This window comes from Ptychodera flava, chromosome 6 (assembly GCF_041260155.1).
Source record: "Ptychodera flava strain L36383 chromosome 6, AS_Pfla_20210202, whole genome shotgun sequence".
In the NCBI taxonomy this organism is placed as follows: Eukaryota; Metazoa; Hemichordata; class Enteropneusta; family Ptychoderidae; genus Ptychodera; species Ptychodera flava.
The window spans coordinates 30,787,730-30,814,456 of NC_091933.1; the positions used below are offsets into that span (position 1 = coordinate 30,787,730).

At 40.1% G+C, this 26,727-nt stretch overlaps 1 protein-coding gene across 1 annotated transcript in view; it reads left to right on the forward strand.

Annotated features, from left to right (window-relative positions):
- Nucleotides 1-1,128: 1,128 nt before the first annotated feature.
- LOC139135460 (aminopeptidase N-like) overlaps nt 1,129-26,727 on the forward strand; it is a 29,726-nt gene continuing 4,127 nt past the window's right edge. The window contains exons 1-14 of the mRNA XM_070702855.1: nt 1,129-2,182; nt 14,892-15,168; nt 16,263-16,383; nt 18,636-18,790; nt 19,856-19,969; nt 20,672-20,815; nt 21,310-21,441; nt 22,465-22,637; nt 23,181-23,275; nt 23,852-23,985; nt 24,763-24,966; nt 25,582-25,658; nt 25,939-26,049; nt 26,490-26,675. Coding sequence (XP_070558956.1) covers nt 1,506-2,182; nt 14,892-15,168; nt 16,263-16,383; nt 18,636-18,790; nt 19,856-19,969; nt 20,672-20,815; nt 21,310-21,441; nt 22,465-22,637; nt 23,181-23,275; nt 23,852-23,985; nt 24,763-24,966; nt 25,582-25,658; nt 25,939-26,049; nt 26,490-26,675 — 2,600 coding nt within the window. The 5' untranslated portion in view covers nt 1,129-1,505. The remainder of the gene's footprint in view (nt 2,183-14,891; nt 15,169-16,262; nt 16,384-18,635; nt 18,791-19,855; nt 19,970-20,671; nt 20,816-21,309; nt 21,442-22,464; nt 22,638-23,180; nt 23,276-23,851; nt 23,986-24,762; nt 24,967-25,581; nt 25,659-25,938; nt 26,050-26,489; nt 26,676-26,727) is intronic.

Here is a 26,727-nt window from a genome sequence, read left to right on the forward strand (position 1 = left end):
TAGCATCAAAATCGCGGCATTTACATGCCTGTCACCATGAAGGGCCCTTGTAGACTTAATCATCAAGATGTCGAGTGGAACTACTCGAAGCACTCGTGGTCTTGCTGAACGCGCGTTGAATAAAAAGTAAAGCGAACGGCAGTGTTGTTAATCACGGACCTTCTATGTTGCAGTGACAACATGCAAATTGTGAATTCTATGACCCAGCCTTCGTTAGTGTACGCTCTTCGATAACGTGAAACTTTGGTGTGTGTCAATAGAGTACTGAAAATAAATTCTGCCTCTATAGCAACGTCAACAATTAGAACCCCTGCTACACGTAAAGGGTGTTTTTCCCGCGTTTTAGTCATCCGTGTACTAGCTTGGCTCTAGGTCTGCGGGTCCCTCTTCAAAGTCTTTTTTTTTCTATTTCAATTTGGAAATTGTTCACATTAAGTTTTAAACACCTGTCGCTGCACATGCTGCGGTTTTTTGAAAAGTCAACTAAATTTTCTTGATTTATTTCCCAAAACGCGTTCCAATACCAAGTATTCTGCTGGTCAACATAAGATACGTACGTGTGGTGCTATTCTTATCGCTGGCTTCATAAAGTCAAATCCCCGGACCCGACTTTGTCATTTTCAAGCAATTCATGTCGAAAACTCAGTATTCAACATCAGCAGTGTGGAAGTAGGTCGGTGAACAGAACATAAAAAGATCTTCACGAGATTATTATTTTTTGTTGAAATCAGGAACCAAAACAACGCAGTGTTTTCAGACTACTTGTCAGAAGTCCAAGTTTATTAGTAATTGTGCAGTTTTCACCTGACTTTTCGAGGACTAGGAAAACCTTTGGCGTGCCGTGGATAGTGATTCTTTTAGGCCGTTTAATTGTGCGAGTAAACGCGCTCTCTCGAATTACAGCGTCTGTGTATTTTACCGGCAACTTTACTGAGCGAAATGAATTCATGGGATCGCATAATTGAGCGCTGGAAATGCCTGCCTTTTTTACATGGAAGTTAAAATCAGATTCTGTCTAGTCTGAAAAATGCGCATAGACTTTGTTGGCGTTTCGCGCCACACGGAGACAAAGCTGACGATCAAAAGAGGACTGTACCATTCTCCGGTTGACTATTACTTTGGCTCTTCCATCATTAGTCGTCTTGCATTCGACCTGAGCCTTTCAGTCGGTCGATCGACGTTTGTAATGCAAGGTTGTGCGAGTTTAAGCGTTCCATTTTCTAGGGTAATTTCGGATGACTTTAGCAGAGACGGCCACGGTGACTTAGCCGAGGTTTAATTGACTATAAATAAAAACGGGATCGCCAGATATCGGGGAGCCATTTAGCCAGATTGCAGCATTACGATTACAATCTCTACAGAACTCTAAGCGAATCAATTCTGCACTCGTCGGGCAGTTTCCCGCTATTAAAAGGATCTTGCAGCAGGGTTAGCTTTTGACTTTCGGATCGGCGCGAAACGGTGCGAGTATAAAGGAAAGGGGCAGTGTTCCTGCTGGAGTCGAGATGAACAAGAACGAACTGGAGACTGATTGCCAAGGGCCGCGAAATGTAATTATCCTTCAGAGGACGACGGTTATCCTGGTGGTGTCAGCTGTTGTTTTATTATTCGTTGCTATGGCTCTAGCTTTCTACTTCATACCACTTCGGTCTAAGTCGACCGAATGCGGTGAACTTTCTCCGGCAACTACGATGCAGCCGCAAGACGACCGAAAGCCATTGGCTCCGATCCCGTCAAACCACAGCAATATCTCCCTCGACGCGATGTTGCCGACGTACGACCCTTTCCTCGGACGTCTGCCGGAGTCTCTCGTACCGGAGCATTACGATATATGGATTAAGGTGTATATGGATGAAGAGGAATACGACAGGGCGTTCACTTACACCGGGAGAGTGTCTATCGTTCTGAGATGTGATGAAGAGACGTCGATAATAAAGATCCATGCTTGGTGGCTCAAGGTCGACTTCGACTCCGTGGTGGTCCGTCATCGGGGAAATTCGGATGAAGTGGCGCTCCAGGGCGTGAAGTTTGACGAAACATACCAATTTTTGATCATTGACACCGAAGAGCCGCTGGAACCGACGGAGAAATACGTCATCGAAATGAGCTACGACGGAGAGTTGACAGAATATAATCTTTGTGGGTTTTACCCGTCTTCTCATAAATACGGCAAGGAAGCCAGGTCAGTAAATTTCACCTTTAAGATGCGTTCTAGATTTTACATTCAACTAGATTCCAACGACTTTTCACAGTAAAAATTTTACCACATAATGTATATTAAGGACCATCAAAATATATATGTAAGGTCAGTTTTCCTTCTCCGTCCATAAGTAGGCTTAATGCGATCTAAAATCTTTTTTTGTGTGAAACTGAAGAGGCGAGGACTAACGGCCAGAAATACAGTTACATCAGAAAAGTCAAATTGAAAGGGGGGGGTTTTATTACGACTTCGGAGAAACGTTTGACAAAGCCTTTACAGGATTGTGTGGAAGATACGTCTCCTAGTCTTTGAAAACTATTTCAGCGACAATTTTCATTTACATACATCGCTCCATCCCTGTTTCTTTCCTCCGAATCAAGATTATTATCTTCACATTAGTTTGAGGAAAAAAAATTGAGCTGGCCTAATATGTGGTAATGAAAAATTGTCCGTCCCAACGTTAACAAACCATAGTTTTATCGAGCCTTTGTACTATTGACAAGCGATGTTAGTACAAGTATGTTCAGTAAGATTAAATTCGACCATTTAAATGGTAGACTCTCATTACAATGTCACGGTGGAGTCAGTAGAGTAAAATATCATAGTTTATGCTCCTTGATCGCCGTCAGGGAAGATTTGAGAAAATAGCCTAATTATCACGATATCTATTTGCTCAAACACTCGAGATACCACATTCATCAATTCTATTGTACACCTTGATTTTTCCAATGTGCAAGACGGTGGGCATGTGATCCAATACTTGCCGCCACAATAAGCAGATAGTACACCATCATGCATCTCCACATGGTTGCGTGTGATTAATTATTCATGAGACGAAGCCATGGTCGTATAAGTCGAGATGATTTGTAGCACAACGGCAGCGTAAAGTCATGACCTGTCGCCGTGACCTTTCGAGGTTTTGGCAAAGAGGAATGACTGGCCATGTATAGGCCAGATGAAAACAAGTCAATGGCTCCAGAGCCGCTTGTTGTGTTGGAGCTTTAAGCAGTGTCTTACATTGCGCTGTTCCAAAAAACTCACTTATGTTTCTCTGTGTACATTCTTAGATGATAAGAAAAGTCTAGGTAGGCCGGAACGAATATTCGAACAGTTTAAATCAAACCTCTTACTGACAAGCTATTACTCTAGGCGCAGTAATCTACTTGAAGCGATAACACTGTCTTGTGTTCTCATCGAGTTATTTTCCTCTCATTCTTTGAAATCTCGCCGAAGGGATTGCCTAATATGTGCTCACATCGATACATCGATGTTTCCCAAGGGCTTGAGAACATCACAGTAGCTGGATAAAAACAAAGTGCTTATTATGCCTCTTGGTAATAAACTTTGAGATGGAGATTTTCCGCTTTAGCCCACGTGCACTACTAATCCCCTCCGTCAACACAGGACTCGTCCCTTTTTGTGACATGCGCAGAGTACGTCATCAGATCTTTGCCGCAAATCCACTTCTCTGAAAATGTGCCTCGTGTCAAGATATGGTTGGATATAATAGGCAGTCATCAGCTGAAATCCGTCCCCGTTCCGTCATTTCATCGATGTATTTGATGCATGCATCGCCTTAGTATGTGAACGCGATTTATTCATGCGAAAAGACATTTTGCAATCGCGTAGCAACAGCAGAAATGTTCTTCGGCCTGTGTGCCAGAGAAACCCATTATTTCTAAAATGATGCTATTAGCAAAAATCCACTATGCTTTAAAATAATTTCACAAGAAAGCTTGTGCCCCTGAGCTTCCAGTAGCATTCGTACTGCGCTGATGGCTTGCGTGCTTCAGGTACGAGACAGCGGTACGGTAAATTACGGCTGGGTAATGTACCTTGTTATTAGTCTCAGTCTCTCAAAAGCCATAACAACAGAAAACTGTCTGTGGGCGACAATTTAACCATTGACAAGTGTGCTTTGCCTGTTACGGCTTACTGGGTCGGAAAAAATGAGTGCACTGCCAGAAACGGATTATGCCAATCAACCATGTTGTTCACTTATTTTCTTTCCACGGCGTGTACCGAGGGGAAGGACAGAAAACAAAACGAAATTAAGCACTCGCTTAGAGGGAAGACAGAGAGGGGAGGACGATTACGGTGGAACATTCATGGTTTACCTTCAAAATTGAAAGAAAACAAAATCGGCCACGGTGTAAACAGAGGCACTGATTTGTTGTACCACAGGCAATGACCGCTGCATTGCCTGTGGCGTTTTGAACCATTTGAAATAAAGAAACACAGCAAAAGACAAGCTGCTGGGAGGGTCTTTCATTATCGGAGATCAGTTTCGCTGCTGCTTCCCGTTTGACAATAACCCCAATGCCACTCGCCCTCGCCTTCCATCCCCCAAAATGAAAAGGAGAAGATTAATGCCAAGCGTGAATGACTGCTCTTCGGGATGATTGACAGATCTGTCGACTTACTGATTGACTTATTGGCAGTATGATTGACGACTCGCTGATCACCTCAGCTCCGCGACTCTGCGATTAACTTGGCCGCCATACGTTGCTGGCACGGTGACAAGATCGCCCGGCTATCCAACAAAGCCTTGTGAAGAAAGCGCAACGCAGTCTTTCTCATTAATCCTATTTCGAAACACAGAGTAATGAAATTGTAGCATCTGATAGCACGTAGTGTTGTTTCATGGCCAGCCGACCTGGTGGATGCTTTCTAGCCAGGTTTACAAACTAGAGATAGGTAACTGCGATAAAGGTAACGGTATAGACGAATGAAATGTACCTGACTAATGCATTCCAGTTGACAGATTGACTGACAAACTGACTGGTCGCCCATGCAGTTGGTTTCTATTTGACAGTATCCAAGTCGTATCAAACTGGCTAACAGTCTCAACGACTGATCGATGCACAGTTTAGGAACGATAGTAACCAACCGGGACATAGCAGAGATCACAACAACATCCTCTCTCCGTGCGTTATTATGATCTGATTACACTCCAAACAGTGATCACTCCGGTCTTTACGCTGTTTCCCATGCCTCCATGTCAGTATCTGCTAAAGAATTTGCCATGACTTTTTTTCCGCCACATGGTCAGTCACATTACATTGGAGGCATAGAAAGGACTAGATATACTCAACAGATCTCCCTTCCAGGCGTCCTCTGTGTTCTTTCAAAGTTCAATCCATTGCCTAAATACACGATTCATCACAAAGCCTTTGTAATTTAAACCCTCTTTGCAGTGTCTTAAATCTCTTTTGCAGTAATGTACAATTTTGACACCGAGAAAGGAAAGCCAGCGTTTGAGTTTTGTGCGGGCGATGACGGCGGAGGATTTCTTTGTGCATCAGCTCTAAAGCCACTTTACTGAAAACAAAGGCTTCGAAACCGTGATATCGATATTGATCGCGTGATTATGTAACCGTATGATATGTGTGGCATGATATGATATGATATGATGACACAAGCTTATGTCATGAAATATAATATAATATAATATAATATAATATAATATAATATAATATAATATAATATAATATAATATAATATAATATAATATAATATAATATAATATAATATAATATAATATAAAGGTAGGTAGTTAGAGAGTAAGGTAGGTCGGTATGTGTGTACAATAAAATGCTTGGTGTGAAATACGAATACGTGACATGTATACATGAATATGCAATACATACATTCATGTACACAGGTATGGATGTGTTATTATCTGTGCGAGATTCTCTAGGTGGTGTAGTCAGTTAAGAAACTCCATCTCAAAACTGGAAGCTATACCAAGAGACCTTCTTCCAGGTACATGGAATGGTTCATCGCACTTCTCCCAGGTTGGCATTTAGTGTACTGGAGTTAATCAAGTGTATCTGAATTGAAGTTCCACTGTTCCGTGTGGTATCTGAAAAATATCAACGCACAAACAGTCAAGAGGTAGCAACTGACCGGACCCAGCGTTTTCCCTGATCAGCAGGCCCTAAGAGTACGCCACGTGGGAAATTTGAAACAACGTCGAGAGACTTCCCCACCCAGTACTCGCAACATCAATTGTACAAGATGAATAGATGCTAAGTTGTAGCGTGACGTTACAGTCAGATTCAACTCACCGTTTGTCATGCCTGATAATCGCTCCTCTACCTTTCAAAATTGAAAAAAAAATCGGAAGAAATACCAAAGCGTTTTTGTTACAGTATTTGTTTCATCACTGCCCGAGAGGCATGTTTTAATACCTTCGCCACAAAACTTTGATATGGCGTTTGGACCCCAGTACATGGAGAGGGAGAGGGGTGAAAGGGTTAAACATCCAAGGCTGATTTTTTTTTTGCAGGAGCTGCCGTCAGTTCCCATCGCCGAACCACCGTGAACTAGAACTGCCTTCTCGTGATCGTTTCGCATAAAGTAACCATGAAAAAAAATAGCTATTTGTATTTTTGTAAAAACGTTTCGAACTGCAAAGACAGTCAACAACTATGCGAGTGATGTTCACTAGTTTTGCATGTACTCGCCGTGCATGCAATGCGAGCGCAAAATCATCACCACTCGTATAGATACCCATCAAAAGACGGCTCGTACAAATATTCAAACAACCTAGATTTAAAAGCACCCGAGCCACTAATGATTTCAGATTTCAATTAACGATTATTTGTCCCTATCATATTGAGCTCTCAAACCGCGAGATGTCAACGGTAATTGCAATACATTTACCACACAGTGAAAATTTCATGGTTAACGTTACAACTGATCATGCCGAATGTACAGAGGCTGATATCAGGTACATCATATCAGTGTTCGCTGAAGACCCCTTGACTATCACGTGTACATCCCTAACAGTAAACTGACTTAACTGATCAAATATTGAATCGTCAAACAAGAGAATGTCATTATTGAAATGAATAAATGTAAACTATTGATCAGGTCTTCAGGGGAATGACAGGAGTCGGAAGGTACACTTAACTTTGATACTGAAGATTCGAGAAGACGATATTTGTCCTCGGGGAAACTACATGCGTCACCAAAGAGATTGCATCATTAATCGTGCATTTATAACGATTCCTGTGTGCAACGCCGCTATTGTTCGCAAAATACGCTGTTCCAATTTCGCATGACCTGAAGAATCTCATGTCACTGGACAGAAATGTGATTATTCCAACTTTGATTGGGACGTTTGTACCAGGGTGATTGACCAATCGCTAATAACATTATTTATTCATGATCTCTGAGCAGTGAAATATTTTAGCAAACTCGATTTGGATATCCCTTGCTTCAACCTTTCGCAGTAAAATGCACGTTCAATTTTGTATCCCACTGGACCAATCTGTTTCCTATTACTTTCACTCAGACAAGGGGTGTAGTTTATTTGTTCAACTTTATGGTCTTGAAAGTTTGGCCTTAGGACACACAAACTGTCTGCGTGGAAATTTCGCAAACGAGTCATATCGGGTTGCCGAGGTGTTTTCTGGTTTTTAGCGCTAAAAGACAACTGCAGAGACGATGACAATGATGGACGCTATGCCAATGTCGCTGAAACAATGGCTGCGTTATAGCTTTTTATCAGTTGAACTGCATATGACATGACCTTGATAAAAACAAGTACTATAATCAAGAAATAAGACACTGCAACTCTGTCTTGTCACTACAAAATCTGGACATGAATTGTTCTACAAATACGATGATAAAATATCTTCAACGTTGGATTTTGAAATCAGCTTCTTTCCCCGTTTTTAACAACCACAAATAATGAACAAGGTCAGGCTTCGATTAATGTAATGAAGGTGCAATGCCCGCTTCGATGGGTGGGAGAGTGCTATTAATTGATTTATATCTCTCCTGATATGTTTCTCAGATCGAAGATGGCGACGTCATGACAACATGGCACACGCACATTATAAACAAATGGCACCCTTGATTTATTGCCATGGGCGATCGTCATGATTGCTCATTTGAACATTTGAAAACGAGACCATTTCTAAAGCTGCTTGCTTCAGTGACCATACAATACGATTTCAATAGTGTCACGCGGAACTAGCGCAGTCACCACTCAAAGCGATCCTGTCTATCGATTATATAAGCTGTGTTGGTCAGCAGCAATCATGCATGTACACGACTCAAAACAAGAACCATTTCCACAGGACAACACAAATGATCGCTGGTCCGCCTTCCACCTACCTTCCACCCCTCCTCAGGTAATACATGCCTTGAAGAGGCGTTTTCTGCCCCTTCCCCTAAGGAATAACTAAACAGTCTTTCTTTTTTATCAAGAACAAAAATCAGGGATAATCTTACAAAGTTGGGTTCAGAGAAACAAATGACCTAAAATTTGCCTATCTTGAAAATTCAAAATGGCCGCCATACCATGTGTCAAACCTTGGGAGAATATAACATTTTTTCGATTTTCACAAAAACAAGACGGCTAAACTCCAGTCACTCTCCACTGGCTCTAAAACGAGTGCACACAACAGAGTATTACCACAATGTGGATGTCAGAAAACTCTTCCCGGGGTGCACTCTACCTCTAAGTTTAGACCTTGCCATTGATTACAGGGAAAAGGACGTTTGGGGGAGGTTTGTCTACTCTTGTGAACTGTCGGTGACATTACATGTCGTCAAATGCAGCTAAAGACGGACATCCCCGTATGACCCTTGTTAACATATTTGCAGTGCAGACTGTCAATAAATAGTTCATTGAATGTAGGATTGAAAAAAAAGAGGCCCACACAACACGTTTTCTACATACTTCACTTTCAAATGTTCACTCTCTCTTACAAAAAAATCGTGGTATACAATAAATTTACAGTCATATAACATGTTGCACGCTTTTGCCAATGGAAGGCAGCAGGGGACAACAGAAAGGCGCCAGGCGCACTCAAACTATAAACTGTATACTGGGGCGAACATCGATCTGGAGAATCAGTTATTCGGCGGGCGGGTGGACAGTCAGACAGACGCACAGAAGTTGCCAGAAAGACAGACAGACAGCCAGCCAGACAGACAGACAGACAGACAGACAGACTGGTCAGAGACACCAGAGGCATACTCAGGTGAAAGACACGCAACCATAGAAAAACCAGATATAGTAAGCTTAAAACCAATACCCTTTACAAATTGTAAACCCTTGGCAAGCACCGTAGTTTAAAAGACCGAAATTCATTTTTTAAACATATTTTGTAAAGTTATTAACTCTTTCAGATGAAGTGACCATGATCTGTAAAATTTCCCTGTGCCTATCTGTGTCGAAATAATCAATGTCTCCTATAATGTACACTGGATGCTCATTTAAAAGTAATATTTTGTATTCTTGCCGCCTCGTGATTCATTCAATTTCCATTTTCTGTTGTCAGTTTCTTCATCAGTGGAACAAATACGTTATGAAATGAACAGCTCGAAAGCGTAATTTATCGCCCTCTCGGCAACCCTCACAGCCGAAAAACCATTAGTTTTGTTGGATTTCGGAAACACAAAACACAGATTGGACACATTAATCCTTCGCAGCTCTGCGATATATTTGTCTGCATAGACCAGGGGCTCTGTTTGACAAATCGCAGCAGAACGCAACGCCATTACAGGCCGGATATTTGCAGTTACACGGAGCCTCACAGGAGTCGAGTTTCAGGACAAATCTAATCTTTTGACGTAGCGTTATTGGAATTTATGGCTTTATGTAATGTATCAAGACTACATTAATTTTATAACGCGAACAATTAAATAAGATATTTTCCGCACAATGGGCGATGGAACGATTAATGCTGTTTATATTCAAAGTTTTGTGAGGGTTGCGATAGTAGCCATACAAATTTTATTAATCTCATAACGGTATAAGATTACACGATGCGCGCCATCAACGGAAGGAAAATGCCATATATTTAGGGCAAAGAGGAATCGATCGCCACCTGTGCAAATGGAGTACACTCATGTGTACAGCCGCGGTACATGTACCTAACCCAATAACTGTTGGTAACAGAGTTTTATAATTTTATAATATAATAATCTTCATTTTTAACGGCAAGAAATATAGGCACACCGAATCCGAGTTAGCGTTGAAAATAAAGGGACCATTTTGTCAGTAAAAAGCTGCCCTTATAGAGAATTGAAAGCTCTCAGATTTGAGTGCAAAAGGAAAGATCGCCCGCTTTTCTTTGTTTGGGCAGTATTTCTGAATCGGTATATTTAGGCTGACGGGCTTATGCAGCGAACTTGATCTCATCTGCCAAGTATACTTCCCCAAATAAACGTTTCGCGACGCCTCAGGAGTCACACCTGCGCTTTACCCTTGTTCAATAAACATCAATGAACCAAACAGAATCTGAAGGTCTCTTAAGATCGTTACACATACTCATCTTTCAAAGGAAAGACACTTGTAACTTCGTGAGCCTTTGACACGGGCTGTTTTATGTCGTGACTTTGCACATAACACAGACAAACAATCAGGGCGCTGTGGGCATTTTATGCGCATCTCTCAACGTATACAAAGGCCGATGAGACTCGCATTGTGACGACGTGCTTAGCAGCCATTATTCTGGAAACCAAATTATCATACGAGGAGAATTTAGTTTGTATCTCGTTAGCAAGCTGATATGATAATGACCTTGTTAGGCGTTCTGATTTTCAGAGCAATTTTGTGTTTCCAACGAGAAACGCGCTTGTTTTCTGGCTGCCTGAGAAGCCAGATCCCCCAGCATACAAACATTAGATGAATAGTTTGTGGCGATGGTTCAGTCCACAGAAGAGACTTCTCATTAATATATATCTCATGTTGCCTCCGCAAAATATTTAAAAATTAAGCATCCTTTTTTATGCCCCTGTCATTCCTGACGTCTGTTCAAAACTTGCGTGCCGTTTAGGGGTCATCTCATTTTCAACAATAAATCGTCATACTCAACAACACGTGCCAGGATATTAGAGGTGAGAGCCCAGACTCCACTCTGTAGGTCGATCCAACCAAGGAATAATATCCGTTCAGTCTTAAATGCTTATCGCGTAGGAGTGTATTTACAAGAAGCACTGGTCGGGAGAATTAATTGTTCCGTCCTCAACTCTCAACATTGCGACTTTTTTCCTCTCACGAAGGGCACAAAACACCTCACGTTAAACAATTACTGGAATATTGTCAAAATGGAACAGTTTCCATTTTAACCGCTTGAAATATCGATCAATAAAAACCGTTTCTCGAGAACGAATGCTTCCTATTACCGATACACAATACCGATCCATTGCTGTGCAGCGGAGGTGTATTTTTCATAAGTCATGAGGTATATAAGGGAGCGTTCAGTTATTACGGCCTGAGGTCGGCCGGCAAAATCCAGGGGGGTCACCTTAAATTTGAAAACCGCAAGGGGAGGGGGGGTCATGTATTTTTTAAACAGCTCAGAGGGGGGTCACTTAATTTTCATAAGTATCCGTCCCGTCACGTCTAAAAGCAGCTTCAGTGTTCAGAAATATTCTGAGAGATAAAAATGATTCGCTGCATGATTTCATTATTTCAATGTAAATCCGAACAAAACCATAATTATTTGTCACATGAACATCTTGACTAGGCAACTTTGAGGCTTGTCTTATTGTAAATCCAGCTCACTGAGGGAAATGAACAATTCCTATTACTTACATATCAGGGATATAGCAAGTTTTGTCGGGGAAATTATTAAACAGTTACCTGTAGACTACTAATACCATGAAAAGTGAAAGTATACTTTTAAGTGAAATTCCAATATCATAATTGTTGTCGACATCTGAACTTTCAAATACCCTATTTGAATCAAGTGTATTTGTATCAATTATCAAGCACCTATAAAAGCACAAATTAATTTAGTCTAGCATTGTATAAAAATTATTCATAGTTTTCTCATAGACTCCAATGAATGGTGAATCAACATTTCGGTGAAATTCTAAAATCCAATTTCTTGCACACATATCCATTTGTAACCACCCTAGTCTAATCAAGTACATTAATATTAATAATCGAGAGTACATAAATACACAGATTTACCACTTTTTGTATTTGAAAAAAAATCATCATAGTTTCCTCATAGACTCCCATGTATAGTGGATGGACATTTTAGTGAAATTCCAAAATCAGATTTCTTGTACACATAATACGCACCTTTAACCATCATATTCTAATCAAGTACAATTATGTTAATTATTCAACGTCTGTATATGCACAAGTATAGCAAGTTTTTCATCGGAAAAAAATTATTCACAATTTTGTCATAGACTCCCATGTATAGTGGATGAACAGTTTTGATAAAATTGTAAAGTCAATTTTTTTGCCCACATACCAGTTGTAACAACCCTATTCCAATTAAGTACTATTATGTCAATTATCAAATAATTATAAATGCATAGATATAGTTTTGTATTGAAAAAGTATTACATAGTTTTCTCATAGACTACCATGTATAGTAAATCAACATTATCAACAGCTGATTATCAATTAAATCCAAATATCAAAATTTTGTACACATGGCACACGCTTGCGCAAAAATTTGCTTTATTAGGCCTACATGCCTCGTCATGCCTCGTATATCGAACGTCGCGCGCTCCATAGGATTCAATGGTAACTCGTCGATGACGTCGCAGGCCGCATGGTCATCACTGGACTGAAAGTGGACCGGAACTATTTTCAACTTGACAACGTTTTGATGTAAAAATGTTGAAATTTCATGTTTTGCATAGGAAAATCCGGTTTAGGAAAAATTTGCGGAAAAAAATGATAAACCGCATAATAGTAGTTTAAATATATCAATGCGCCATTCGATGATAAAAATCGTTCCATTTTGAACGGATTTTCAACTAAGATGGAAATAAAGCATTTGATTATCATTTGCAAATAAATCTAAATATTTTGAGTGAAAACTGTAAGAGAGACATGTAATAAAAACATTATAGCCCAAACAAGGGACTATGTACCCTCGGGGCAGGAGACCATTTGCCCTCCTTACGTCGGGCAAATGGTCATCTACCCTCGGGCACATAGTCCCATGTTTGGGCTATAATATATATTACTCAAGCAATGTGGGGGGGGGGGGTCATGACATTTTTGTCATCTTAAAAGGGGGTCATCAATTTTTTTGGTACAATGGGTAGGGGGGTTCACTTATTTTGACTGATGCGCAGGAAGAATTTGCCGGCCTACCCCCGGCCATAATAACTGAACGCTCCCTAACCCAGCTTTCTACCTAAGTAGCGAAGCGCACAGATTCCACGAATCTTTCACTAAGGCCGCCACTTCGTCCTCGTGATAATTTTGATACATGTCATTCAGGGATTACGGTCATATATTGATCAACTCGTGCGTCATGCGTCTTGACAGGAAATATCTGTTGCTATTTGTCCACCATAAAAGTGAACAAGCCATGCATACCGTTTGCCAATGACCAATCACACTTGCTAATTCATTTTAAATTTGCATGTATCCTTATATGGTAAAACGGGCGTGTTGTCCATAGTTGCTGAAGGAAAGTCAGCCGCACCAGAATCTAACTTTTACGTAAGGAAACACAGGAAAGTAGTTGTAGTTGCTACTGCTTATGTTGCTACTTCTGATAAAATTGAAAAAATACTTATTTGCTGTTGTAGTTCCAATCATACCATTATCGACGTAAATGCATGTCAAAGAATACCATATCTTCAAAGTACTATGAAGATGTCGAGTCTGTCGAGTTCAGCATCGAATGCTCCTTCTACAGGTGTGGATGCCGGCGCACTTTCGCGTGACGCCCGAGTGAAACTCAATGATTGGCCAATTCAAACAGTTATTTGAAATGTTCATAATGAAACTAAATGGCTGTTTTTGAACATCGATTGTGACGAAGAAGATAATCTCACTGTTCGTGTACGGAAATTCATTTGTGTCGAAAGCTGGTATAAGTCAAAACTTAGCTTTCGATAAGTTATTGTCACTGAAATTTTCGGTTCCAACATTCCAACGTTCATCAGCAGATTGACCACTCTAAATTAAATATCCTAGCCTTTCGGACAGGTGACATCAAAATCGGGTCATAGACTTTGGGTAATTTATACCGACCAATGCCTCTATGACGAAATGGTTGTAACCCCGGATATACAGAACCTCCTTGACGCCGCTTTTCAAATATCTGAGATCCCCATCTAGAATTTGTACATTTTTTGAGTCAACGTGGCCTGTGACTTGGTGTGAATGTGTTGGGAGAACTAGGATGTCGGTTTTCAAGAAATCTTTTTTTTAATTATCTCGCTGTTTCCCTAATATAGAATTCCGAGCAAGGTCCCTACTTGGCCTGACATGCAAATCAAAACCTGAAATGTTTACCTGAAATGCAATCAGGTAAACAGGATCGGTGACGTCTTTCAGTTTTATATTTCAATAAGGCCACTTAAAGAAAATTCTTTGTTTGCCGTCATGGATTTTTGAAAAACCTACCAGCCAGCCAGGGAAAACAAACACAGACAAAAACACAAGCTCAATTGCAATTTCGTTTCTTTTAGAAAAATGATGTTTTTATTTGTAAGAGTGTTAACATTGTGTCTGTTTTCTTGATTTTCTCTGTAAATCTATCAGCACGCGGACGGCAAACAAAGAATTTATTTTACGGCATCTAATCAGTTTTGAACATCTGTGTCCTCCAACGTTTGCATGTAATTCGAATGAAGAACAAGGCCGCTCATTTGCCACCGAATGCGAGCATTCTGTTCAACTTTTAAGTCCTACTCGTATCAATTTCAAGCTCATTTTTGCCTTTTGTCTTCACCGCAGATGGGTCGCTCTGACCAGTTTCCAGCCTGACTGTGCCCGGAAAGCCTTCCCGTGCTTAGACGAGCCTCAGCTGAAGGCAACGTTCAACATATCAATAACACATCGACCAACCAGAAAGGCGCTTTCTAACATGCCAGAGATACGCAGTACGACCACAGAGGACGGGTCGTGGAATACCACATATTTCGATATTACTGTCCCGATGTCAACCTACCACATCTCGTTCGCCTTGCTTGACTTTCCGAGTCTCGAGCGAGAAACCTCAACTGGGATACAAGTACGTTAATTGCCTCGTATTTCAATCATATGATGTAATTACTACAATTTTTCTGATGCGTTGCAATCATTCAAATATTTATCTATTCCCCTGCGTGATATAGTTGATGATTTACTGCAATTTTTAAACGATCAGGAGCTATGTATATACAGAACAACTATTATAAACATATGAACCAACTGAAGAAGAGAACTGGAAATAACAAACATATTCAGTCGTCTTTACGAGTCGCAAATTATCGATAGGACAATTGCTAGTTCAATGGCAACAAAGCATCTACTGACAAAAGTTATGAATTTAAAATGCCAAACTCAGGGCACACACGAATGAAGCTTGGGGCACACAAACGAGATGTTAAAAGTCAGGTGTTTCGAAAAAAAGTAAACATACCCTATTCAATCTGCCTTCATGCTACATTAATCTTTTAAAGACCATTGAATGAAATGACTGATATAATAGTCTTTTTGGGATAAATTTAACTACTATTTTCGCCGAGAGAAGGATGTATAAACTTACTATCGTGTCAAGATTTATCAATTTGTGTTCAACATGCTGTATGAAGACAAAAAAGAGAGTCTCAGTGTAGTTTCATGGAAATCCGAAAATTACTGGAAGTTCGCTGATGATTTCTTAGTAATTGTTTGTAGAAATCATTTTGAACATTCTGACAAGACAAACATCAGACATGTTATCGAGCGTAAACGACAGAAACAAATAACTGACGTAGCATTTGCCAAGCCGTAAAGAGGACTGTATTTTTACGACTCGGAAGAAACAAGCATCAGTGAAACTTTGAATCCGTAAAGAGGCCTGTTATTTTACGACGATGTTCTGCAAACAAGTACTAACATCGTCTACAACGTTACACCATGGACTCTACAGTCTATGGTTGAACGAATGCATTTAATTGTCTATCATGGTATCTGGCACATTTCAAAAGTTAGACTTTAAACGGTTTCAAGTACGTACATTTGGCGACAGTTTCATTCATTAGAACGATTTTTCCGGTCAAAGTCGAAAATTACTCTCTCTGGTGGCTCCTTCAGAAAATGTATATCTGTGTTTCACGATTCTCTCTTCTTTCCCCCATACAGTTCAGGGTTTGGGCTGAACCGACGAGAATCCACGCTGCAGAGTACGCACTAGAAATTGGAGTTCAGATGTTGACTTACTTTGAAAATTCTTTCCAGATCAAACATCCGATACCAAAAATGGGTAAGAATATTTCTGATGCCCTGCTATAAAACCCAGCTGACGATTCCGCTGTGTACCAGTTTACACTGAAGTGACAAATTATCAATCTATTGGCCACTTTGTCATCAAGAGATTCCATCTGTGTGAATCATCCCGCAACTGAAAGCTATATTAAAATGTTACAAGCGCCAAGTCACTTTAACCCAGCTTTGCTCCAAGACTATATGAAAATGCTCGAAAGTTTAGGACAAATAAAAATAGTGCTCAATCTTGATACTCGCCACTAATATCCACTCAAATACCAAATAAGTTCAGGGATTAACATGAACGCATTAGTACACAAAAAGCCCCTTAAAATACCCAAACAGGGCAATTTGACAAAATGTCACAAATTCCTTTCATACATCAATTCCATCACAGTACAGTTCTGAACAAGTGTGGGTATGCGGTAGCTTTTCGGCGGCACATGGCGGCCCATTTGAACTGACGTCCAGTCAGTATCGAGTGTAATTATAATGTCATTATCTGTTCGTTTGGAAAAATTTTACTTCTTCTAGTGCGTTTGGTCCCTCAATTGAATTTTTACAAGATCTCTGTAAAGAAAACTAAACGGCAGTTATAGTAGAATGATAGTCACGTTGCTTCGTTAACCTGTTTGTGAAAGATTCAAAAGTGTGTACGACGTTTTACGGTGAAAAACGTACAAAGTACTCTCGTTCAGTTGATAGAGTTGTCCATAGTTTGACAGAATCTCTTGTTGTGTCACGTGAAAGTCCCCGGATAGATCATTTCAACGTCAGAGATGTCTTCTCGCCTCGTCGGTTTTTGCTCCATCTTTGCTAAACACATACAAATTACGGCATATTTAGTGTGTTTTATAAGAACATACGTCGTTATGTGTGATATAGCAAGTTCAGATCGCTCAACCAAATCTACACCAACGAGAGAAACAAAGTCAACGCCATTTTCAGCAACAAAACTCGCCAAGATATTTTACCTTTTACATATATATTTATGAGATTTCGAATTCCTTGACCCATCCATTTATAGCGTCCGTTCGATAGCTATCCGGAAACAGGTGCAATACAGCAAATAAAACACAACGTGACTTGCACAGTGTCGGAAGTTTTATTAATTTACTATCGTCACTTACTATCTCACAGCTGGCCTTTAGACTGTTTGCAGGGCTTGTCAAATCAAAACCTTAGGCAACTGAAAAACACATATTACCTGACTACATACACCGGCGATAGTATAGGGTCGGGCTGCGTATTGCTAGAATCTATGCGGAAGGCCACTTGACGTATACTATGCACTCCATTGGTTTCACAAGTGTTATTAAGGTCGTAAAAAGTAAAATGTTGTTCGCATTCATGGATAAAATCCCTCCATATCATCTCATGTACAGTCAAAATCACAAACAAACGTCTATGAGGAATTCTCAGAAGTATATCAGCAAACATTTTCCAACGGTGAGACTACTACATCAGTTCGTGCTGCAAGTGCCAGCGGCGGAGCTCCGCTGTCAGGCCGTCGCTCTGCGGCTCAACAGACTGGTGTACATATTTATCTAAGTGAGAGGAAAACAGTTTTTGTAACTCTTGCTAGGATAGGAAATACAATGCAGTGAAGAATATGACAAGACAAATATTTGTGCCTTTTGATGCCTTTACAACACCCTACAAAATATCTCAACTCACATTAGTATATTATCGGAAGCCGATATTTTCTCCGGCTGATGAAAAACGACACAGCCTCTTTAGGGTTTAATTTTGATCTTGTATTTAATCTACCTTCGATAAAGGTGGCATCAGCGGTTTTCAACACGTATGGACAAGCGAGCACCCCGGGAATGGTACGTTCTGCCGGGCGACAGTTCTTCAAACAAAAGTCGTTTCGCCGGTCAAGTCAGAAAATTTTCACAAGGAATAAGTTATGACAAGATTAATTACACAGTTATACCGAGTATATAAACGACGTAAAAAATTTTCCCGGTGAATTCCTTTTCGACATTGCAACGTGACTAAATCAATTTTTTAGAATTATAGCCTCTAAAAACTTAACACAGACACACAACATAACGTGATTTGTGTTGGGAATGCATACTGTCAGGGTGGAGACAGCCATTGGACACATCAGGATGACTTATCAACGCTCGGCCGACATTTCAAAACAAACCGCTGAATAACGACCCCCATGGTTCACAGTCGTGATTTTAATGAAAAAGGAGCATTAACCATGATTGATCGTGTCTGCATCTCATTCCCCAACAGACATGATCGCTGCCCCGACCTTTATATCAGGCGGTTTGGAAAATTGGGCCTTGATTGTATATCGAGATGATTACATGCTTTACGACCCGAACCAGGACTCTACGGATCATATGTTTGATGTAGCCACCATTGTGGCACATGAACTGGCGCACATGGTAAGCCCGCATGCATCGATTTCAATGTAAATAACCACAAGCTCGATCTAATTTTCACAAAGCTGGGTGAATATCGATAGCCAAAAAGCATCTTATATCCATTTTTATATTGTAACCGTGGGCTCAGAAGACTGGAAGTATGTTGCAATTATCATTAAGTCGTGCAAGACAGTCACTGAAGCAGACGTGAAGTTGGTGCACGCAAAGTGAATAGTGTTTTTAATATGCGGTGATTCAGTAGAGAGCGCCAAACCCATTCATACCGTGTTGATGATAACAGACGAGAACAACTGTCGTCAATTTATCTTCAGCATATGACAGAAATATTCTAGGTCAAAATAATAAAACATGAACGACGGCGAGGATAAGAGACGGTCACGGAAATAGATATTCGTTTTATAACAACATGAAAATATCATTAATGGCGTTTGGCTCATTTCCGCACGATTTCCAGGACAACCAGTCGCAATGGCAATCACGCAAATTAACGAACACCCGATTATGATGGGGACATACAGTATTTGTGCGATTTAAATGGAATACAATTTAAATTAATGATCCCCTTCAAGGAACAGGAAACAATTATTGCTCGTTATATTATAGCAGTCTGACCATGATAATGCTGTTATGAATAGCAGATTTTTCAAATTATATCAAACACACGTAGCACTAATTAGCCATGGCGAATGATGACGGCTTCGATGTTCGTGAACTTTGAACGGAGGTCATGAATCGTTCCAACGTGTGTATTATTAGTATATGTAACAGTAAACGTTCACTGTCAAAACAGTTTCGCAAAACTAGGAGGGCGCAAGTTCTGGATGGACACTGGACAAGTGTACAAAATCATACATAATGACCTCAACTATATGCATAATACATATGTAGATATCTGAATCGTTCAGCAGCATACGCAACCACATTTTCACGATTGTTGACAAACAATGCAAATTATGAATTTGTGATTTACAAAACTTATGGAGAGCAGACGTCGACGTGCCTATATTGTCTCTACCTTTACCATCTTTACCATCTAGCATCTTTCTTTTTTCCGCAAACAAATAGTGGTTTGGTAATTTGGTGACCTTGAAATGGTGGAATGATCTGTGGCTCAATGAAGGTTTCGCTTCATTCTTGGAATACCCTGCCGTTGATTTTGTACACCCAGAATGGAAAATGGTAAGCAATACGACTGTTTTAATTAACACGATTGGAACTAATTTGGGATAATTAGATGGTGAAGTGTAAAGGTCGTTTTAATCTGCAAATGTAAGGTCATCTGCTTTTATTTTTAAGTTACACACCTGTTTTTATAATTAATTTGTAATATTGCAACATTCAGCCATATGGCACCTAACACGTTTGAGAAATTTTAAAGATACGAAGATCCAATTATTCCAAATTAGTTCCAATCGCGTTAATTTTAAGAGAGCCATCTCTCTCTCTCTCTCTCTCTCTCTCTCTCTCTCTCTCTCTCTCTCTCTCTCTCTCTCTCTCTCTCTCTCTCTCTCTCTCTCTCTCAAATTCATTTACACTATTTATACTGATTTCCCGAGATGGGAAATGGAAAAGATCAGCAAAAAATCAACAATAAAAATCACAGCGAACATCAAAGTTTCTTTTAAGGAAAGTTTTCGCAAAACTTTAGATTTTCAATTTCGAGGCGCGTTTTACCGTGCTATGACTTAGATTGCACACAGTATCGGTGGATCTCGCCTTTCTATTTGACTTCTACTTCACGATAACAGCGCAAATAAATTGAGCTACGATGAAGACCAACACAAAGCATACCAATAGACTCGGAACTTTTCAGTGTGTACACTCTCACAAAAGGGTGCCCATTGTTATTTACTCTGAACATTTAACTTTCCACACATTCAGGAAAACCAACTTTTACTCACGGATGTGATGTTCTCTATGAGAGAAGACGAGTCATATGACGTCATACCGAAACCAATCGTCAGGGAAGTAGGAGGTTGGTCCGGAGAACTCTGGGATATGTTCGACTCGCGCATTTATCAGAAGGTGTGTGAAGACTGTCTTGCAATATGGCGGAGAAATATTTGAATTTTTTTTACAGAAATATTTAGTCTGCGAAAGTGTCAAAATCAGGATAGGAATATGTCTTACAAATAGCATACTGTCTGTGAGACCTGAAACAGACAGACAGACAGACAGACAGACAGACAGACAGACAGACAGACAGACAGACAGACAGACAGACAGACAGACAGACGTATATGTTCAGATACAGAAGATAGCATAATATTGACAAGGGGAATGTTTGAGGGCGCTGAGAGATACAGCCTTTTTAGCTATATCGATTGATTTGACTAAAACACGCAGAAACCGACCCACAAGGCTCCAGTTGACATAAGTCCGGGCATTTTGCTCCAAAATCAACGTTACGAGAGAGATGGAATAGTAGCATTTTCTGAAGCTTCTGTAAATCCACTTGTAGGTATAAATTTGTAGATTATCGTAGTATCATGAATTTTGAATGAATTTTGTCATGGCAGGGAGCCAGTATCATCAGATCTTTGCGAGCGTTCTTGGACGAGCAAGTTATCGAGAGAGGTCTCAAAAAATATCTCAGGGCGCATCTCTATGACAACGTCGTCACAGATGACCTTTGGCATGCACTCACAGAGGTATGTGCGCAAATGCAAAATGTCCAATGCATGCTCTGCTTTATGTTACTTGTCAGAATGCTCATCCAATGAGCTACTCGATGTTATTGATAGAACACTTTTGCTGTACGGAAGATTATTATTAGGGCCATGTTTTTTCTGTAATTTGTTATACTCGCGTTTTCTTTCCTTTTTTTCGTTTTCATGCAGTTTCGTTTGGTTCGTTTTCGCGCCTCTTTTTATTTCGTTTTCTCAGGAAACCAAATTAAAAGAAAAAAACAATGCCTAAATGCCTCTATTAAGCTTCTATAATATAGCTGTTGGAAATGTAATATCTTTTGTGGTATTCTCGGGTACTTTCTGTTGGTTTGATCAGCTTCACGCAAGCAGAGTAAAGCAAAGGCCGATGGGAGTTGACGAGTGAGTCTACGCATTCAAAAGCAATGATTGACACGATGAAATATTATTTTTAAAATGTACCGACGGCTGCAAACCAAATCATCGAACAAAGTTAGAGTTATTGTTATTATTGCCCATACCAAGTGTCGTCTACAGATTCGCTGTAGTAAATGATCAGCAATATCAATATCTGAGCTCCGTTCAGTTCACGGAACTGACTCGGGCAAGCGACACTCGAAAGTCTAAATACTCAGATTTAGTTCAGTTTGTTCAGGATGGCAGGGGTTTGTTAAGTTCAAAAGCAGATAGCAAACTTTCTAAGGTTTGCGGTTGAATCGACAAGAGAGCGGAGTGATGGAGTGCATGAGAGGTAATGAAAGCAAGTGTTTGAAGTTTGTGGAACACCATGGTCAACAAGATTACCTGTGGTGATATGAATTCTGAATGATGTTGCTGGTCAGTGAGAAATGTACGTTTTCATTTTTGAGCACAAATCCTTGTGGGGAAAAAGCACAAGTTGTATTTACACCTTGATGGCAAAAATCTTGACAGAATTCGACACTTGATTGAGTTGATTTCCGATCTGCTTGGCCAAATTTATAGCTTAAATTACCTCAACTTGAAACGTACTTTCTATATCCTTAGGCAGACAAAAAACATGGCGGTACAGATGTGAAAAAGATGATGGATTGTTGGCTATTGCAAGCAGGTCTCCCCTTAGTGACGGTAACTAGGATTGATGAAACCACTTTGAAAGTTGAACAGTCCCAGTTCATCAAGGACCGCGATGGGTTATGGGAAAAGGACTTCCCTAAAGAGTAGGTGAATAATTTACTGGTCAATTTATTCAACCCTGGTTACACCAACAACGAGACAGTGAGGATGGATATATCGGTGCTTAGATGCACCAATTCAGTGAAAACATTTACGAGATGATTGGCAATGAGTGGCTCTAAATTTTATAACATTATTCGGGACTTCAGCAGACATGAAAAATATACAGAGAAAATTGTGACCGCGATCCATGGAAGTGTTATGTGGATACTGCTTGAGGATCACTGTGTGCAAATATACCCACAGTGATAGGTTATTGATATGTGCAAAGGTGAATAATGTAGACTTGTGTAGTGCCCCATCATTGCATAGAAATGAAGTGTTGTATTGTACTAATAGGAGATACGAATATGGATTATTAAGTTTCAACCAATCTCGACTCGTTAACACGCGCATGATCAACATATGATCTATCGAGAGTGAGGCATTGAGTTTGCTGACAGGCATGGCGTTGTTTTCAGTTGACGCGTTCGGGCCTTTGCTTCATTCTGCTATTTTCATGTTCTTCCTCTTCTGTCTCTGTGCAGTCAAAAGTGGAATATCCCTCTGACATACACCCACAGTGGTATAACTGACTTCAACAGACCATTTAGAGCTTGGCTCCTTGCTGAAGACGAGTACAGTAAGTGTATGTAGACATCTATTGAGTGGTGAGGAGTTTACTATAGGCCGAGCAATTTACACAGAGACTTATATTCCGATAGAACATCGGGAACAAATGCGTCATACATCGGTCAGCTGATCACCTTTGATACTCGCAATACGAATTCATCACATCAAATACAGCTTTCAAATGGTGTTTTGTTACGTGGTACTTGCTCTTTCAACTCGAATTTTACCTTCAAGGTGACATCACTTGGTAACACTGAGTATAGTGCTCGCAAAACTGTTAATGGACATATTGGCTTGCTCACATGGTACAATCACATAATGAAAGTGGACTATGTTGTAACAAAGAGGGAGGGAGGAGAAGGAAAGAAAAGATAATTTTCTCTGAAATGTTTGCAATGTCACAATTGTCGCTAAAGGGTCACTACAACTCTTGCACACACCTTGATATGATCCGCAAATGCAATGATGTGCTCTTACCGAGTACCCTGGATTTGAAATGTTAACGTTTAAGTGCAATGTCACTGGAATGGCGCTCTTTACCACAGAATCGAACTTGTCCTACCGTTAACATTCCATTGTTTTATAGTTACCATAGAAATAGATGACCTAACAGAGAAGGACTGGGTCATTTTCAACGTAAATCAAACCGGCTATTTCCACGTGAACTATGACACAGATAACTGGAATAAGTTGGCCAAGCAGTTAAAAGATGATTTTGAGGTTATTATTCTTATTATAATTATTTTTGTCGTTGTTTTATTGTTGTTGTTGTTGTTGTTATTGTTGCTGTTTTTACCGTTGTAGTTGTTAGTGGTGGTGTGATGTTATGATACCGTTGGTAACTATTGCATATGTGAATTGACCGTACTCATATATATAATTAACGTTCATTGAAACTATATTAATATTCTCTGCACAAAACCACGTACACATAACAAGATCGGAACTAATTTGGTATTATTGGATGGTGAAGTAGGATCGTTTTAATCTGCAAATATACGCTCATCTGCTTTTATTTTTAAGTTACACGCCTGTTTTTATGAGTAATTTGTAATATTGCAACATTCAGTTTTATGGCACCTAACACATTGAGAAATTTGAAAAATACGAAGATCCAATTATCTCAAATCAGATCCTTTCGCGTTACATTAGAATATTTAGGCAATAAACTACACCCAGCGACGGTATACCACGAGATTTTGACCAGTTCACGACATCTGTGCATATATGGAGTGAACTAGTCAAAGTTGAGTGGTACATCCATTGCTGCTCAGAGGTGGTTTGTAATTATTATACCATCATTTTTCTCCAGCTGAGAGTTTCTGCCTGTTCCGCGGTTATTTTCGCGTCTCGACCGATCAGATCGCAGAATTTGCGCCATCAATACATACCGTAAAGGCAATATTATTGTCATTGGCCATGTCTTTACAGAAGTCCGGGGATTCCGAATAATATCTTTCTCGTAAACGGCTTTAAATATCCAAGCTTTCTCTACAGGTTATTCCTACCCAAACACGCGCAGCTCTGCTCAACGATGCGTTTGTTATTGCCGAGTCGGGTGAACTGGATCTCGTTGTTGGTCTACAGCTGACCGAGTACATGTACGAGGAGACGGAATTCATCGTCTGGGAGACGGTTGAGCATTACCTCCCCTTCATTAGGACTGTTCTCCTTCGTACAGATGAGTTTGAACTTTTTCAGGTGAGTGGTTACTTGGTCACAGAACGCAATGAAGAACAACTTTTTTGAAAGTTAAATCCATTCCAGGCTTGCCAATGTAGATGCAAAATCATCGATTTTGTTCATTTGCTAAATTGCAGCGTATTCATTCATTGAGTCATTGGGACAAATAGTATTTCCGTTGCATTACGAATATTATCTAGGGTTTCAACTTGGCCACAAATATGGCATATGCCATCACTTAAAGCAGAATATTTTCCCAATCTTCTATTAATTATGCCTCTGTGAAATATATATTCCAATTGATATCATTGACATGTTGCTCACGATTCTCGTTTAACTAAGACGACCGATGACTGAAATTGGAGGCTTTGGGCGTTTTTACAAACCCCTCACTCGTTTTCGTCTCCTAGACGTTTGGCGATCGAGCAGCTAGCTGCTTTAGCGTTTTCAGCCGATGTCTGACTTGCCGTAGGTGTATGTTGACATGTTAAGATTGTCCGGTGAAATTTTCCGTTGACTCTCGCCAGCTGACCTCATGATCAACGGAATATCGATCACGGGGGATGTGTGATCTGTTAATCTGCACGATAAGGAAATTCATCACTGATCAACTTTTCGATACTTCTGTCACAGAATTACTGGAGGAACCAAATAACCCCTTTGTATGAATCACTCGGTTGGAATTTCACTGGATCGCATATGTTAGATTAGTAAGTGTATTTTTTTTTAGTTCCAAGCTTTGTTTTTTTTTTGTTGATAGTGTCAAGTCTGACTTTTAGGAGCTCAAAGGCAAAGCTCGGATCTACGATCAATTCACCGAAGATTTCTGTTCTTAATTAAACCGTCTGACAAGTCATTCGGGGAAATTGAAAACAATTTTTTTACTGAAAGATTGACGTTTATATTACCCCGAAATTCGTCTTGAGAAATTTTTGCTTGGTACATTTACGTTTGAGATGGATAATCTTATTTGATTTTTTTTTGTAACAGCAAGCGTCGTTTAAAGGCTATAAAGAATGCGTGTTCCTGGGGAAATAAAAATTGTATTGAGATGGCAACCGCAGTATACCGTCAGTGGATGAGTGATCAGTTCAGCGATTCGTGAGTACTTAAAACGTTGTTCTCTAGTGCCTCAATGTGAGATCATTGCATGAATAACATCGTGTTTTGGGGTACTTTCAGACCGATCGACCTGAAAACAGAACTTATACTTCTGGCAGTGTGAGGATAACCATGATATGAGAAGTGTTTGCAGTGCTTCATTTTATGTAGATAAACAATAAGAATAAAGTTTAAGCGAGAATGAATAAAAGAAGTAACGACATCCATTATGCAGTCTATGTCAATATGAGTGCAAAGACTTCTCTCAGAAAATAGTATACGGAGAGAACTGCCAGCTTCACGTTGAGAGCGAACGCTAAACGATGTGAAAACGCGTTACATCACCGTGATTATCCGTTTATGTTTAGTCCTCTCGGTTACGCACTTAATCTCTTAAATGACAGCAAATAGAATTGTACTTTTCGTCTTCGTTTTCTCAGCGTACCACAGGACAACTCTTTGATGGAATCCTTGAGTTGCGCGGTAATTCGCCAGGGCGGTTTGGAAGAATGGATGTTTGCTTACGAGAATTCGGATGAGATGGATAATCCGGAAAAGCTCGAACTGTTCGGCCTGATAGCTGAATCGGCCATGAGCTGCTCCCAGAATGCCTGGCTTTTGCAAGGGTTAGTGAAGAGCACGATTGATTTTATAAAATCGAAAACAGAAGAATAAAGG